Source organism: Marmota marmota, unplaced genomic scaffold, assembly GCF_001458135.2.
Source record: "Marmota marmota marmota unplaced genomic scaffold, marMar, whole genome shotgun sequence".
In the NCBI taxonomy this organism is placed as follows: Eukaryota; Metazoa; Chordata; class Mammalia; order Rodentia; family Sciuridae; genus Marmota; species Marmota marmota.
The window spans coordinates 539,873-556,302 of NW_026000327.1; the positions used below are offsets into that span (position 1 = coordinate 539,873).

At 32.9% G+C, this 16,430-nt stretch overlaps 1 protein-coding gene across 8 annotated transcripts in view; it reads left to right on the forward strand.

The window, feature by feature from the left end:
• Positions 1–16,430, forward strand: part of LOC107158750 (lysine-specific demethylase 6A) — a 190,552-nt gene that overhangs the window by 102,389 nt on the left and 71,733 nt on the right. For 5 of the 8 annotated variants that reach the window (XR_007345077.1, XR_007345078.1, XM_015505245.2 and 2 more), the window contains 8 exons: positions 116–209; positions 1,778–1,904; positions 7,233–7,331; positions 7,505–7,724; positions 8,438–8,572; positions 9,815–9,910; positions 11,280–11,378; positions 11,977–12,372. Coding sequence is in view for 6 of the 8 variants with exons in the window: in XM_015505245.2 (XP_015360731.1) it covers positions 116–209; positions 1,778–1,904; positions 7,233–7,331; positions 7,505–7,724; positions 8,438–8,572; positions 9,815–9,910; positions 11,280–11,378; positions 11,977–12,372 (1,266 nt within the window). In the remaining 2 variants the exon portion in view is untranslated. Of the gene's footprint in view, positions 1–115; positions 210–1,777; positions 1,905–7,232; positions 7,332–7,504; positions 7,725–8,437; positions 8,573–8,972; positions 9,141–9,814; positions 9,911–11,279; positions 11,379–11,976; positions 12,373–16,430 lie in introns of all 8 variants that reach the window. The other 3 variants (XM_048797399.1, XM_048797397.1, XM_015505246.2) reach the window with 3 other exon arrangements.

A 16,430-nucleotide genomic window follows, 5' to 3' on the forward strand; every position in this document is an offset into this window, starting at 1 on the left:
TGCTTAAAAAGTTAATAAAGTTATGGTTGGTTGTTTAAAATCAAGGGTATTTCTACTTAAAGGCTTTGTCGTTTCATTTTTTTTCTAAATATTCCTCTTCTCCCCTACTCTTCAGAGGAAGTATCACTCTGCAAAAGAAGCCTATGAACAACTCTTAAAGACAGAAAACCTACCTGCACAAGTAAAAGCAACTGTATTGCAACAGTTAGGTACATAAGAATTATTTTTTATTACCCATTACATTCATTTAAAGATGTTGTTTTGCCATAGGATGGGGTTGTTAGCCTTCTGCTTAGAAATTCATTTTCACTTGAAATCTGTTTTAGAGATTAAATGTACCATGTATTGTGTTATGATTAAATTTAATATGAGTACCTTAATTCTTTTCTTTATAAATGTGTTATTTTTCTTTTTTGTCTATAATTATTATATTTATACCTATTATTAGTTAGGCAAACTTTGTCTCACCATCCAAATGTAATGAAGCTAGTTCTCTTAAATTCTCAATATTTTTCTTTACCATTAGACGAAGGGAGGATGGGGTTTGAGTACTTCTATATGCAGGGCTCTTAGGAAGTTAATTGAATTAAGACAATTTATTACAGTTTAATATGTACTGAGCTTGCTTTAATAATTTTGTTGATAATAGGATTGATAGAAACATCTCACCTATATATTAGAGAATATCTCATTCTGTATTTCCTTGAATAGAGTTCTTCATTTGTATAATGAAGATGAAGAAATAAAGTATTTGAAAATAATATAAAGTGTTAAAATTTTAAAGATAATGAGGATTTCTCCCAATAATTATTTTAGATAAGGCTTATTTGTCTTCTCTATGATACTTGGCATTTGGGTTATGGTTTGGTTGGTTGGTTTTACTTTCACTGTTTATATGCAGTAAGAGCAAATAATTTCTGAGTTTCAATGAGGTTTGGAATAAGAGGAATGCTATTGTATGTCATTTTTTTTTTAATACAATTTCAGTATCAGCAAAGCTGAGTTTTGCTTAGATAATACTTTTGACCGAGAAATTTTGAATACTTTAATTGAGCCACAGCTAAAACACTTATTTCTGTTTATCACATAGTGCCTCATAACCTAATATTTCAATTGTCTGTGTAGCTATAGTTTTAAATCTAGTTAGTAAGTTAACAGTTGTGGTACATAACTCTGTACCATTCTCATAACTTTTTGAACTTACTTTTCACTGAGCTCTTCCATACAGTCTTGGAGTTTGTTGTTGTTTTGTTTAGTTGTTCCATCAAATGCTGTCATATTTAAGATGTTCCTGTAAGTAATCTATGTTAGTAAGATGCTGGGCCTTTTGTAAGGCTTCAAAAATGAATAAAGGATTTACCTTTGATTATATAATCTTGCATTTATTCTTTGGTAATAAAGATAGGATGCATAAATTATTCTTAATATTCTTTTTGGTGTATTATGACTTTCAAAGGAAAAATAAGTGTATCATCTTTAGCCATATCATTTCTGAATTTTTTTTCAAAATTGAATTTAGGAAAGTAGAATTTCTGGTTATAAAGTCTTAGAAATCCAGTGCCTCAATGTCACTTAGTTATTTTCTCTGTATGATATAGATTATCTTGCACTTACATTCAGTGGTTTCCAATTTGGGGAAAACATAATCTCAAGCAATGGAATAAATTACTAAAATATTGTTTTAATTTGTTTGTACTCTATGTGGTATTCTTAATGCTAAAAAAAAATAGTTGAATGATGGGTAAATACATGTGACTTTTTGTTGTTGTTGTTATAGGTTGGATGCATCATAATATGGATCTAGTAGGAGACAAAGCCACAAAGGAAAGTTATGCTATTCAGTATCTCCAAAAATCACTGGAGGCAGATCCTAATTCTGGCCAATCTTGGTATTTCCTTGGAAGGTGAGATTGAACTCTTTGACTGCTTAGAGTTGATATGCTTTGTAAAATGTTAGTTTATGTGAAATGGTCTGGTCAGAGACATTTTTTAGATATTTTAAATATCGTAAGATTTTTTATGTCTTTAATATAATGAAGATTTCTGGAAGGTGAAAATGGACAATCTGAATGTGTTTGCTCTTATTGAGATGTTCTTATTTTGATTAGATTTTGTTTTCACATTATTGTAATCTTAGTTGAATTGTTCTTAAGCAATCTTAAATAGCTTTTTATCAAATAGCAGTCACTAATAGTTTTTAGTTTGGTGTTTTAAGTTGTGCCTGTAATTTCTTATATTTTTTGATTTATTTATTTAGTAAAACAGAAAATGCATTTATATTATTTGTAAAAGCAGACTTTTACATATGAATTTTACATATTAGAACTGTTTTTCTACCTAGATTTCTTTTCAGTCAAGAATAAGATTTGGCACGGTGGCTCATGCCTGTAATCCCAGTTGATTGGGAGGCTGAAGCAGTAGAATCACAAATTCAAAGCCAGCCTCAGCAGCTGGGAGGTCCTAAACAACTGAGTGAGACCTTGTCTCTAAATAAATTACAAAATAGAGCTGGGGGTGTGATTCAGAGGTCCAGTGCCCCTAGGTTTAATTCTTGGTACCTCACCCCCCCAACAACAAAAAAGAATAAGATTTGTAGCATATTATATCATAGCATTGTGGGTGTGTCTAGTGCCAGAGATTTGTATTATTGTAGTTACTGTTATATAGGAAACATACTCTTGAAAGTATGAATTTTGTACAAATGCTGTACTTTTACCAGCTCTGTGTGAGGACAGTCATATTCACAGAGATCTTCTCCAGTAAATCAGGATTTAAAGCAGTAGTGTACTTTTTACTTTTAACCTTTTTTGGATAAAAGTTTCCAAGTGAACAGAATGATACCTGGGCGCTCTCTCATTCAGTGAGGAGGTCATGGAACAGGGTAGAGGAGAGTGTGGCTGCGGAGTTGCTAATCAAGAACTCCAGAGACCAAAGAGGAAGCAGGTCTGATATTATTGCACAGTTATTCTATACACACACACACACACACACACACATACACTGAGGCAGTAGCTAAGCAGATACTTATGCAATTTCTGGCCAGCTGTCCTTACAGCAACCAATCTAGGAATGGGCCGTGGAGCAGGTGAAGGGACTGCAACACGTGGCCTCATGCTCAGGGCTGTGCCTATGGCGTAAGTGATTTGCTGCTTACATGCCTGGCATGGAGGGCTGGTTTGCCACTCAAACGCCCTTAATGTATGCCATGCAGTACTCCATGCGCTTGTCCCCACAGAACAATTTCTTGACTTTTTAGGTAGAAGATGGTAACCTATTTTAGGTTCAGTATTATTTTTTAGGTATTAATTAGCTTTAATTTTTTTTTTTTTTTTAAATTCTTTGTGTTCCTCCGAATCTGCTTTTTTGCTGGGGGAAAGAAAACAAGTTTGTGAAATTATATTTTAAAACTTATAAGTTCTACATGAAGAACTTAGGTGTTATTAAAAATATTGAAATTTGATGACAGTAATATTTCTGAGACGTGTACATTATCTATGTGTTTAATACTGTGTTGAATATTGAGCTCACTTATTAGTTGGGATGTATATATAAAAGGGAAAAGAGTGGGTAATACATTTATACTATCACTAGTTATTAATTCTGATAATGGCTTCCTAAGATGGTGTAATGTTAGATTTGGGTTAGAGTAGGGTGCTTCCTAGTTTACTCATTTTGAGGCAGACAGTAGATCTTACCTTGGTAGGTAGGAGTAGGGCCTTTGGAAAAGAACAAGAGGGGAGAGGGAGGGACATCATGCCAACCTAAAAAGAGACAGTATGTCTGAAAGATATCCTGCGAGTTGCTGCTCCCTGCCAGTGTTAACCACAGTGCCTTCTTCTGACCTAGAATACTTGTTTCTGTTTCTCACATCTTCAACCACAGCAGCCTTTCCTTAGTTGTCCTTGCTCTTATCCCTAAGTCAACCATAAGCAGACTCCTACCCAAATGCTTCCTCTTGTCTACAGACACATGAGACTAAAATGTTGGACCCAAAATCTTCTTAATTTTGTAAAAAGAGATTGAAATCATACATTCCTGATTGTCTTAGTAAGTTCAAATCCATGAGTTGATTGGTTCACAGCAGCATTCCCATTAGCATCATCTCTCTCTAATGCCCCTGCAGAACCAGTAGATAAGCCTTAACATCTTTATGCAAAGAACATCGAGTGCTAGTTCCTCAGTAGTTCCTCCCACTCTTTGAGGCTCTCTTCTTTCTTTGCTTTAAGTAACACTTATTTCCCTATCCTTTGCTTGTCTGTGGATTTCATTACTTGAATTCAAGAGGCAAAGAATCCAACTTAGATCCACTGTGGGAAACTATTCCAGAGGAATAAAGTGTTTTCCGTAAAGTTTCATAGTAATTATTATCAGAAAAGGAGCACCAGCTTCCACCTGTGTTTTTATTGTTGTTTTAATTACTCAGACTACTTCAATGGAATTTAGACAAGTTATATATAGGAAAAACAGTTTGTCAGTGGACTCAGACATCTGTGATTGGGCTTGTCAGACTTAAGTGTTCATATACAGATGAAATCCAATTATAGAAACTTTTGTTAGGCATGAAGAATAGAATTGGAGCAGCACATGCCTGTGATCCCAACTCTTGGGAGGCTAAAGCAGAAGGATCAAAAGTTCAAAGACATCCTCAGCAGCTTTGTGAGTCCCAAAGTAACTCAAAATAAAAGGGGCTGGTGATGTGGCTCAATGGTTAAGTTTCACTGGGTATAATTCCTGATACCCAGCCTCCAAAGGAAAAAGAAAAAAAAGGTATAGAATTGCAATGTGGGATGCATATGCACAGACTAGGGTGGCCTTTTGTATGTCTGGAGAAAAAAGAAAGTTTAGAATTTTTCTGGGAGAAAGAAATATACACAAGGAATTATGAAAGAAAGTTCATTGTCTGTCTCAGCATTTGAGGAAGCTGGCAAGTTCTGACTACCAAGTGGCAGAAGTTAACTTTGTAAAGGTCGTCTGAAGGTTAAAGTTGGCAGTTCTACCATGGCTTGCCAAGTAAAAACTGTTTTAAAGATAGGATAGTTTGTTTTATTCTGTGAGATGATTTCTGGAGCAGGGTTCTGTGATTTGCTTTCCTTTCTCATCTTGTTATTCAAGTATTGGGAAAGTCAGGTTTTTGTGTATTCATATTTATTATATTCATATGTTTATTTTATATTATTATGTGTAAAAATAATAGTATTTTAATCAATGCAGAGCATCCTTGAAAGATGTGTCTAATACCCCCCAAACTCCATTTTAGTGGACTATAATAGGAATGCCTCCATTTATATAAATGAATTTTCACAGGTATACTGCTTCTATTTTCACCTTTTAGAAATGGACTATGAAATGTTGCTTATTACTCTTGGCATTTGTGAAGAGTTGTCTGATGATCTGAAATTCAGTTCATTTTAAGAAAAAATATGTCTTACTCTCTCTTAACATTTACATTCTTTCTGGTTGTTTACATTGTTGCTTTCTTCTGAAATTGTCCCATTCTCCCAGCCCTTCCACACAGGTTGTAAGAACTCTCTGATATTGCCTTCTTTCATTTTTTTGCACTTTTAAATTTCCTAGAGCCCATAGATAAGCCATTTTTTAAGGCTTATTTCTATCCCTCTTTTGTATATGTCCTGTGTTCTTTAGTTTCATGTGAGTGAAATTTAAATATCTCAATACTACATCTAGTTCTTTGCATTATACATAATAATCAAAGACTGCACCTCACATCCTCATTGGCATGTTTTAAAACTTTTTTCATGATGTTTTTCTCAAACTAGTTTCTCGCTTTTTAAAAAAATGCTTTTAATTGTAGATGGACACAATATCTTTATTTAATTTTATTTATATATGGTGCTAAAAATAAAATGCAGATTCTCACACATACTAGGCAAGCATTCTACCACTGAGCTTCAACTCCCTTGCCACTAGTTACTTTGTTTTATAACAGTATTTCTGCCAATTTTTAGCTGAACTAGATTTATTATCCTCCTACTTGAATCATTCAGTTTTTTAAAACCAATTATTAGGTGTATTCTTTCCCCCACCTTTTTCTTATTTGTCCCTTCATTACTTTGCCTGTAACTCTAGGACAATGTATGTATTCACCTTCTGTAAGTCCAAATTTATGTCCTTTTTAGACTTTAAGTATCAGTCTTAAGGTCTAAAAAAAGACAAATTTGTGAGCAATTTCCTTTAAAGTTCTTTTCTTAAGCCACTTGCCTTCAGAGAAAAATCACAGAGTAGGTTAAAATTTTCTGGTTTTAGGCTAATTTTCTCTTTTTTTGCACATGTGAGATGCTTTCATGATGAAGTCCTTTAAACCAATATGAAATGTCTCCATGTATATTTTCCTTTTTAATTTATGTTTCCCAGGCATTTTACCTATGCAAGTTATAAAAATTTCAGTGAGTAAGTACAGCAGTCAACATAGGGTACTTGTTTCATTAATGATATTAAAAGACTTTTGTTGTTTTATATCTTGATTGTCATCCTAAGTGAAACCATACAGATAGTTTCTTGAAGAATACTCATGTGTGTGGACAGCTATACATATACTTGCACACGCACATGCATATATGTACATATGATGAGACAGGTTGTGTGAGGGGAAAGATTGCTACATAATAAGAATATAGAGTTAAATAAAAAGTGTTGAAAGTGATACAGTAATTTTCCTTTCACAACAAATAACTCAAAATGACAGAATGATTGCTGTGTTATCAGTTGGGGAAGGAGAATTAAATTCAGTATAGAAATCATTACCAATAGATTGTGGATTTTTTTTCTGTACTTTTAACCCTCTACTCTTTCAATGCAGGAAACCTGAATTTAAATTATGTAAGTTGAGTTCTGTTTTTAACTCTCAGTTTCAAAGCATTGAAGAAATTCACAGTGTAATAGTTTCAGTAGAGTTACTTCATTAATGTAACATGCACTAGTATTTACAAAACATTTCCTAGTATTTAGAAAACACCAAATTATAATATAATGGAGATTAAAATTATGTATGAATCTAGATATATGTTCTCCCTCTCTCTCCCTCCCTCCCTCTCTCTCTCTCTCCCTCCTCGTTCTCCCTCTCCCTCTCTCATACACACACACACACACACACATATATATATATACCTTGTTTACTCTCTTCTTCTCATTTAAATATACAGTCTCTCATTTTGGCAAATAAGTTATCTATTAATGGACTTTTGTTTAATCATGTGTATATGTTCTCCTTTTAGGTGTTATTCAAGTATTGGGAAAGTCCAGGATGCATTTATATCCTATAGGCAATCTATTGATAAATCAGAAGCAAGTGCAGATACATGGTGTTCAATAGGGTAAGGCTATATGTTAAAAATAATTTTTGTATATTTATATTTTATTATTAATGTTTATTTTATATTATTATATGTAAAAATAAATAGTATTTTAATCAATGCAGAGCATCCTTGAAAGATGTGTCGAAATACCATAAAACTAATCAGTTTTTGAAAACTCATTCTGTTTGCAGTGTGCTCTATCAACAGCAAAACCAGCCTATGGATGCTTTGCAGGCCTATATTTGTGCTGTACAATTGGACCATGGGCATGCAGCAGCCTGGATGGACCTAGGCACTCTGTATGAATCCTGCAACCAGCCTCAGGATGCCATTAAATGCTACTTAAATGCGACTAGAAGCAAAACTTGTAGTAGTACTTCTTCACTTGCAGCAAGAATTAAGCTATTACAGGTAAAAATTTGAACTAATATATTTTGTTTTCTTTTTTTTAATATTTATTTTTTAGTTGTAGTTGGACATCATACCTTTATTTCACTTATTTATTTTTATGTGGTACTGAGGATCAAACCCAGGGTCCCGCACATGAAAGGCAAGCGCTCTACCGCTGAGCCACAACCCCAGCCCTAAACCAACATATTTTAAAATACACACATCTCCCCTTATAAAAAGTGGCAGGAAAGTTTGTCTATTTGTGTTTTGATGCTAATTTGTTTCCATACTTACAATATTTTGTGAAATTACTTTTCTTGTCATTTGAAGTAAGATGTGGTATCTAAAATATATTCCTTTGCACATGTACTTTGTTGATGCATATTAATTTACATGCTCTACATTAATATGCGTGAACATTTTCAGTGTGCTATCTTCATTTTTAAGTTGTCATAGCATTTTAGAGAAAAGAACACATACACTGCTTTTCATGCTTGGTTGAAATTTCATAAGGAGTACCTGAAGAACTCTGAAAATTAGAGCATAACTTTGTTCTAATATTCCCAAGTATATTCTAGTTGCCCTTTTTATATTTACCATCTATCTAAAATCCCAAATTCAGAATTATATTTCTATAAAAAGTAAAATACTTATAGCACTGAGGAAGATTTAGTGGACTTGCTCTTACTTAAGTAGGCTTGTGTTAAATTTGCTTTTTACATAATTTTTCCTAGGCTCAGTTGTGTAACCTTCCACAAGGTAGTCTACAGAATAAAACTAAATTACTTCCTAGTATTGAGGAGGCATGGAGCCTACCAATCCCCGCAGAGCTTACCTCCAGGCAGGGTGCCATGAACACAGCACAGCAGGTGAGAAGTTGGGTTGTCTTCTGTAGGTGCCCAGCTTTTAAGGGTTCTTTCCAATCTGTAGTAGTTAAACCTACTTTAATACATGTAGGATCTTTTAACGTAAAAAATCCCTTTAATTTGACAATAAAAAGTCCTTTTTAATTTCAAAGGGATTTTAGGTCAAAAATAAATCTTCCTCTGATATGGGAAGGATCTTGGTGTCAGTTAAAAATCTTTGTATGTTTTCAAAACTTGAAAGAAAAACTATATTAGTCTATTGAATACTTCATTTTGATTTTCAGTATTTTCAATCAGTGATGTCCAAGTAACTTTGAAAAGTACACAGCTGATAATGTTTTATAATTTGAAGGAATGAATTAAGAATGCTGACCTATTTTTGTTGTACTAATGTGAACCTTAGGCTTATAAAGTTCATTGTCCAAATACTGAACTTGTGTTAGACTTTAGTCAAACACTAATTTCACAGCAATCCTTGTCAGTACACATGATCACTTGTAGTCAAGTAGAAGGCCTGCCCACTCTTGCGAAGAAAAAAAGAATACCTAGTCCAACAAAGTATCGCACATATGTATGTGTTGTGTGTGTTCATGTATATATATCCCCCCCAAAGAAGTGGTCAAATTGTTTTACTTCATCCAGTACAACAACAAGTTCATTGGTATTTAACACCACAGAAATAACAGGTATGAGATATTCTTTTGACTTTTTTTTCATTTTCAATATATGTATTTATATATACAGACACAGCACATACTTATGAGATATGGAAAAATCTCAATTAAAAATGAAGCTTCAACTCTTCTGAAATTTACTTATCATTTATTTTTAACCTGTGGACATCAGGGAATAAAGCAGTATTTCTATTCCATAATCTCTGCATCATATTGTATGTAGAAAGCAGGGATAATTTTGTGTTCATCAGTCATTCCATTCATTTCACAGCTTTTATGATTTTTAACAGTTATTTATCATCCCTCTGTACTGACGTTGAAATAAATTGAAATGTTGGTTATAGTAGGTAGTCTAAGTATTTTGAGAAATGATTTAGATATTAGACTTTTCCCTAAATTTATGTGTTTGCAAACTGTTTGAGCCTCTTAGACTGTATTTAGAAGAATTTAAAAACTTAATTTCTATAGGTATATGAATAAATATTCCAATTTTTAGTCATTTGTTGTCTCATTAGTCATAGATGTTATAGATGGAGTTTAACCAAATATTCCTAAAATCAATTTTTCTCAGAATGGTTCTGATAACTGGAATAGTGGCCAAACTATTTCACCTCATCCAGTACAGCAACAAGCACATTCGTGGGGTTTGACACCACAGAAATTACAGGTATGAAATATTCTTTTTTAAAATATTTATTTATTTGTAGATAAACACACATTATCTTTTTTTATTTTTATGTGGTAATGAGGATCGAACCCAGTGCCTCACACATGCTAGGCAAGCACTTTACCACTGAGTTACAGCCCCAGCCCCTGAAATATTCTTTTGATGTATTTTTTTAAGTAGAAGTAATAAGGATTGTTTTAGAATTCAGTCAATTTTAAGTTAATGTGTACATTATTTTTCAAAATAATAGAAATTATAATTAATTTTGGTGGTTGGGCAGAAAGTAGAAATGGGTAGATTAGAGAGTATAAAAGCTTGGTTTGGTTTTTTCCTTTCCTTCAGCTACCAATTTTCCTTTCTCACAGACAGGCAGTATTATTTCTTGTAGACAGAAAATTTGCAAATACAAACAAATATATCTGTCTCATACGTTCCTTTTTTGCATTTTTAAAATAGAAATGTAGGTAGAACTTTAGATAAGCAGAAGTTATATGTGTATTTATTGCAGAATTTTGCTTTCTTTTTTTCTTTTTTTAAATGTTTATTTTTAAGTTTTAGGTGGACATAGTATCTTTATTTTATTTTTATGTGGTACTGAGGATCGAACCCAGTGCCTCACACATGCCAGGTGAGCGTGTTACCACTTGAGCAATCAATGTCCAGAGCCCCTCTTTTTTCTTTTTTTAAAATATTTATTTTTTAGTTGTAGTTGGACACAATACCTTTATTTTATTTATTTTTATGTAGTGCTGAGGATTGAACCCAGGGCCCTGCACTTGCTAGGCGACCGCTGTACCACTGAGTCACAACTCCAGCCCTGTTTTTTTTTTTATTTCATAAAAATGTAAATTGAGGATTTTCCCGTGTCTTTATATTGTTTCATGTTTTCTTTTTTTTTTTTTTTTTTGGTAGTACTGAGGATTGAAATCAGGGCCTGTGCTGCCTGCAAGGCAAGCACTCTACCAACAGAACTATATATCCCCAGCCCGCTTTATTGTTTTTTTATGGTGATATATGTTCCAGTTGAGTCTTCATGGGGATTATACCTCATTTAATCAAATCCCCATTGTTGGGTTTTTATGTCATTTCCTGCTGTTTTAAGGACACAAAATTGTTAAATAGCTTTCTCTCTGAAATTTCAATTCCTCAATACATTTCATTCAAAACAAACAAATTAACTTTCTTGAGATGAATCTTTAGATCTGTGCCTTTCTCATACCTCTGAAAAATTTTATTTTGGAAATGAGTACTGGTGGTGAGTTTATAGACTTTCTATTGGGAAATTGCCTTATCATGTTTTTATGTAAAACTTTGTATTCATTCTAATGTTTAGCTTAAACTTGGATTATATTCTCCTCTTTCCTTTTAGCACTTGGAACAGCTGCGTGCAAATAAAGATAATTTAAATCCAGCTCAGAGACTGATGCTGGAACAGCTGGAAAATCAGTTTGTCTTAATGCAGCAAAGAGTATGTACACTTTTATCATTTCTAAAATATATTAGCACATGGGATTTTTTTTATTGCAGTGTCATTTTAGAGGATATTAAGGTCACTGCTAGTTTTTGTGTGTATTCAGTGGAATTTAATATCAGCTTTGGATGCTTGAAACAGATTTTTGAAGGGAAAAAGAGCTACAAATTAATTTATAACAAACACTTGGTATTTCATTATTTATTTGCATAATGTTTTGTTTGTGTCTTAAGTTGCTTATTTTTAATATTAATAATTAACAAATTGCCCCAAATTGAGGTGGTGATGCTTTAATGATTGTTTTACTTGAAGGATTTGGTATAAATAAAATGGAAACTTGAAGTCCTCTGTTTCATGATGGAAAAAAAAGAAGGCCTATTAATTTATGATTTGTAATCCATGAATTTTAGCTGACTTTATTGTCTCTGCAAGGAAATATTAATTTTTATGCAGTTATCACCTCTAAAATCAAGCATGGTTTCTTGTTTTTTAAAGTGTTTTTCTAACTTAGATGAAATGCTATGATAAAATTACAGATGTTTCGATTACACATTTTCAGAATCACACAAGCAGGTTTTCTTTTTTGTTTTTGAAGATGAGACAAACAGGAGTTGCTCAGGTACAAACTACTGGAATTCCTAATGGGCCAATATCTGACTCATCACTGCGTACAAACTCTATCTCTAGCCAGCAACCACATGCAGCTCTGACCAGAGCACCTAGCATCTCTCAGCCTGGAGTTCGCCCTGCTTGTCTTGAAAAGCCTTTGTCCAACGGACCTTTTTCTGCAGGCTATGTTCCGTTCGGCACATCAGAAACTCTAGGGAATACAGACACTATTTTGGTAGGCAATAATTATATAAAAGGAAGTGGAAGTAATGGAAATGTGCCTTACCTGCAGCAAAACACATTCACTCTACCTCATAACTGCACAAACCTGACCAGCATCACAGGAGAGCCATGGAGAAAACAACTGTCTAACTCTGCTCAGGTAAAAGAAAGACTAGCTGTTTTTTTGGCTCTTATAGTTTATCTTTATTTGGCTTGTATACATTTTGAGAAGAAGAAGAAGAAATTTAAGTTTAAAGAATGGTTTTATCTTTAAGAACTAATTTTAAATAATTCAATAACCATATAAGATTTTTAACTAGGATCATTACTAAATTTTGACTCAGTCTGTGCACATAAATGTATCAATGTATGATTAGTATACATACACATTATGTTAAATAGTATGGGAAGCCAAGGGAAAGAAGGGAGGGAGCCCTTAATCTAGTTGCTAATTAAACTATCAAAATCACATTTTGTAGGGGCGAATGAACTGTATGCATTCAAAAGAAGCTGTACTTTGAATTTTGATCATTTATGGGCTCGGGATATGTTGTGCTAATGTCTGGTGATACTGGATAGAGGCAACAACTTATTGCCAGCTCCCAGGCAGTCGTGTGATCGTGAGGTTAAACATCTCTTACTGTACTGTGTCCTCTATGGATCAGAATTTTTAAATATATTTTGTTTTTTTGCATCCTAGGGTAACTACAAAACCCATGTGTGCATACTATACTCATGCAGCCATTCTTTTTCACTTTTGGTACAATACTAAATAAGTTGCATAAGTTATTTAACACTTTATTATAATACAGACTTTGTATTAGATAATTTTGCACTTACTGTAGGCTCAAGTAGATTGTAGGTGTTTTGAGCAGGTTTATAAAAGTTAGACTAGGCAAAACTACGATGTTTAGTGGGTAAGATGTATTAACTGTTTTCAGCTTATAATATTTTCATCTTTTGGTGGGTTTAGAAGGATATAACCCCTCCATAAGACAAGAAATATCTCTTTTCTGCAGGTCTATGCTCAGATATTCCCTGAATAAAAATGCTAAGTATTCATTCCCTTTGGACCAAAAAAAAAAAAGTTTTAAATACCATAAATTACAGTGAAGTGTAACTTGAGCTGTAGGTAGCAAGTGCCACAGGTGGGCCAAAATATTAGATACTCAGATAGTTTAAGGAATTTGGAAAGAGAAATGAAAGATAAAATATGGCTGGTTAAATGTGAGGCTTTAAGAAAGGTCCCACTTTGAATAAAGGAAAGAGCCATTAAGCTTTTGATTAACAATGTGAATTTCTTGAACCTCTTTAAAACTTATTAGTGATTAATGGACTATATTTTTTTAGAGCTCTTCTAGGTATACAGATAGAAACCTCCCATTCCCTCCTCCATTTCTTCACAAATCTCTTACACTACTCTGGTTCATTTCTTAGGATTGATGAGACAACATTGGTTATTATTAACTAAAGTCCATAGTTTGCTATTTGTGTTGTATTTTATGAGTTTTGACAAATAGGGGATGGCATGCATTCATCTTAATAGTATCCAAGAAAAAAGTTTCACTCTCCTAAATGTATGTTGTGCTATGTTTGTTTATCCCTCTCCGCCTCTCCTGAACTTATGCCAACCTGACCTTTTTTTTTTTTTTTTTTTTGATTGGGGGTACTAAGGATATAACTCCGGGGCACTAGACCACTGAGCTACATCTCCAACTCTGTTTTGTGTTTTATTTAGAGATAGGATCTCACTGAGTTGCTTCGTGTCTCACTAAATTGCTGAGGCTGGCTTTGAACTTGTGATCCTACTGCCTCAGCCTCCCAAATTACTGAGATTACACACTGGCTCAGACTTTTTTATCGTTTCTGTAGTGTTCCCTTTTCAACAGGTCATATTATTGGAACCATATGTTATAAAGCCTTTCAGATTGATTTGTTCTTAGATACATACATTTATTTTCCTCCTTGTCTTTTTGTGTCATAATAGATCTTTTAAATTTTTGAACCCTGAATAGTAGTCCCATGTGTAAATGTGTAAATTTGTTTTGCCAATCATCTATTGAAGTACTTCTTAGTTGAGTTGGCAATTATATAAAATTTGAAATAAACATCTATGTGTAGATTCCATATAGAAATCCTTAACTCATTTTGGGTAGATATCTAAGAATGTCATTTTTTGATCACATGGCAAGGACATGTTTTATTTTCAAATAAATTGTCAAACTGTCTTCTAAAGTGGCTACACTATTTTGTATTCCAGTCTGCAATGAACCGTGAATGGTTCTTCCTGTTGGTCTACATCCTCACTCATACTAGGTGCTATTGGTTTCTTTGCTCCAGGAATTCTTATTAGTATATAGTATGGCATTTCCTTATTATTTTTATTTACATTATCCTAATGAAATACCATGGGGAGGATCTTTTCATATGTTAATTTGCCTTATGTGTATCATCTGTGATGAGTTAACTGTTCAGATCCTTGGCCAGATTTGTTTGTTTGTTATTTGTTTCTTTTGTTCATTTTCTTAATGTTGAATTTTTAGAGTTTTTGTCAACTTTGAGTAATAATCCTTTATCAGATGTATTTAGCAAGTATTTTCTACCAGTCCATGGCTAGTCTTCTTGTTTCCTAGGCATTGTCTTCTGCAGGGCAGAACTGTTTAATTTTAATTAACTGCAGCCTATCATATCTTTTGTGTATCATGTTTTTGTTATTCTACTGAAAAAGTCGTTAACAAATCCAAGGTATATGGATTTTCTCTTTTTTTATCATCCAGGAATTTTTTTTATAGTTTTATGTTTAGATCCATGATACATTTTTTATTTACTTTTTTGAAAAGACTGGAAAGAAATCTATCTAAAGATTCCTTTTTGTTTTCTTCCTTTTGTTGTTTTAGTGTTGTGTTTTTCTGTCTTTTTTCTTGTTTTTGCACTTAAACATCTAGTTGTTCCAGCATTATTTGCAGAAAAGATTACTTTCTGCTCTTGTATTCTCTTTTGCTCCTTTGCCCAAGATCTTTGATTTTCTAGATGTTCCTGAGCTCTCTGTTATCCTATTTGTCTATCCTTTTCGCCAATATCACTTTGTCTTGATTACAGTTGCCTTATAAAGAATACCAATAAGTCAGTTGGTGTTGATCCTCTGTCCCTGTTCTCTTTTAAAATGGTGTTAGATGTTCTGGCTCTTTTGTCTTTGCATGCTTTGTCCATATTTTTGCATCTAATATTTACGAGAAAGATTTGTTTATGACTTTCCTTTCTTGCCATAACTTTATTTATGACTTTCTTTTCTTGCCATAACTTTATTTGTTCATGACTTTCCTTTCTTGCCATTTTGGTTTTGGGGTAATTTTGTCTTCTTACATTGACCAAATGGCCACTGTTTTCTATTGGGACAGGATATTAATTATTTATTCAATAATTATTTTTTCTTACTAGAAAATAGTTTGAGTCAGATTGTCAATTTTCATTAGGTGAATTCTGTAGTTATTGTGTCATTTCAACTAATTCATCAGTCTTTGGAGTATAAACTTGCTCATAATATTTCTTTATGATCCTTTAAATGTAGATTAGTAGTAATGGAACCACTTCCAATTCTGATTTAGTGGTTTGTTGTTTTTTTCCAATCTGTTTGTTTTTTTTTTTTTTTTTTTGTGGCTAGAGGCTAGCAGATGTTACTGATCTTTTCAAAGGACCCATTTTTTATTTCATTGATTTTTCACTACTATTTTTCTGTATTTATTTAATTGATTTACCTTGTAATTATTATTACTTTAGTTACTTTGGATATAATTGGTTCTTCTTTGGTTAGTATGCTAAGGTGGAAGTTTTGACTACTGATTTTTATTTCTTGTTTGTTTTTATTTTCAAAACTATATTTTTTAAGGGCTGTGATTGTGGCTTAGTGGTAGAGTGCTTGCCTAGCATGTGTGAGGCAGTGGGTTCTATCCTCAGCACCAAATACAAATAAATAAATAAGATAAAGGTCTATCTACAACTAAAAATTTTTTAATAAAATTATTATTTAAAAAATATATTTTTTAAAAATTGGCATATATAAAAATTAATATGCATTTATTATTAAATGTTGTGAATCAAATTTATATCTTACTTAATCAGTTTTTGTGTGTGCGTGTATGTGTGTGTGTAAGAACTAATAACATGAATTTTCTTTACATCTGTTTTTCTTCTTTTTTCATATTGGGTTCACTTATATTT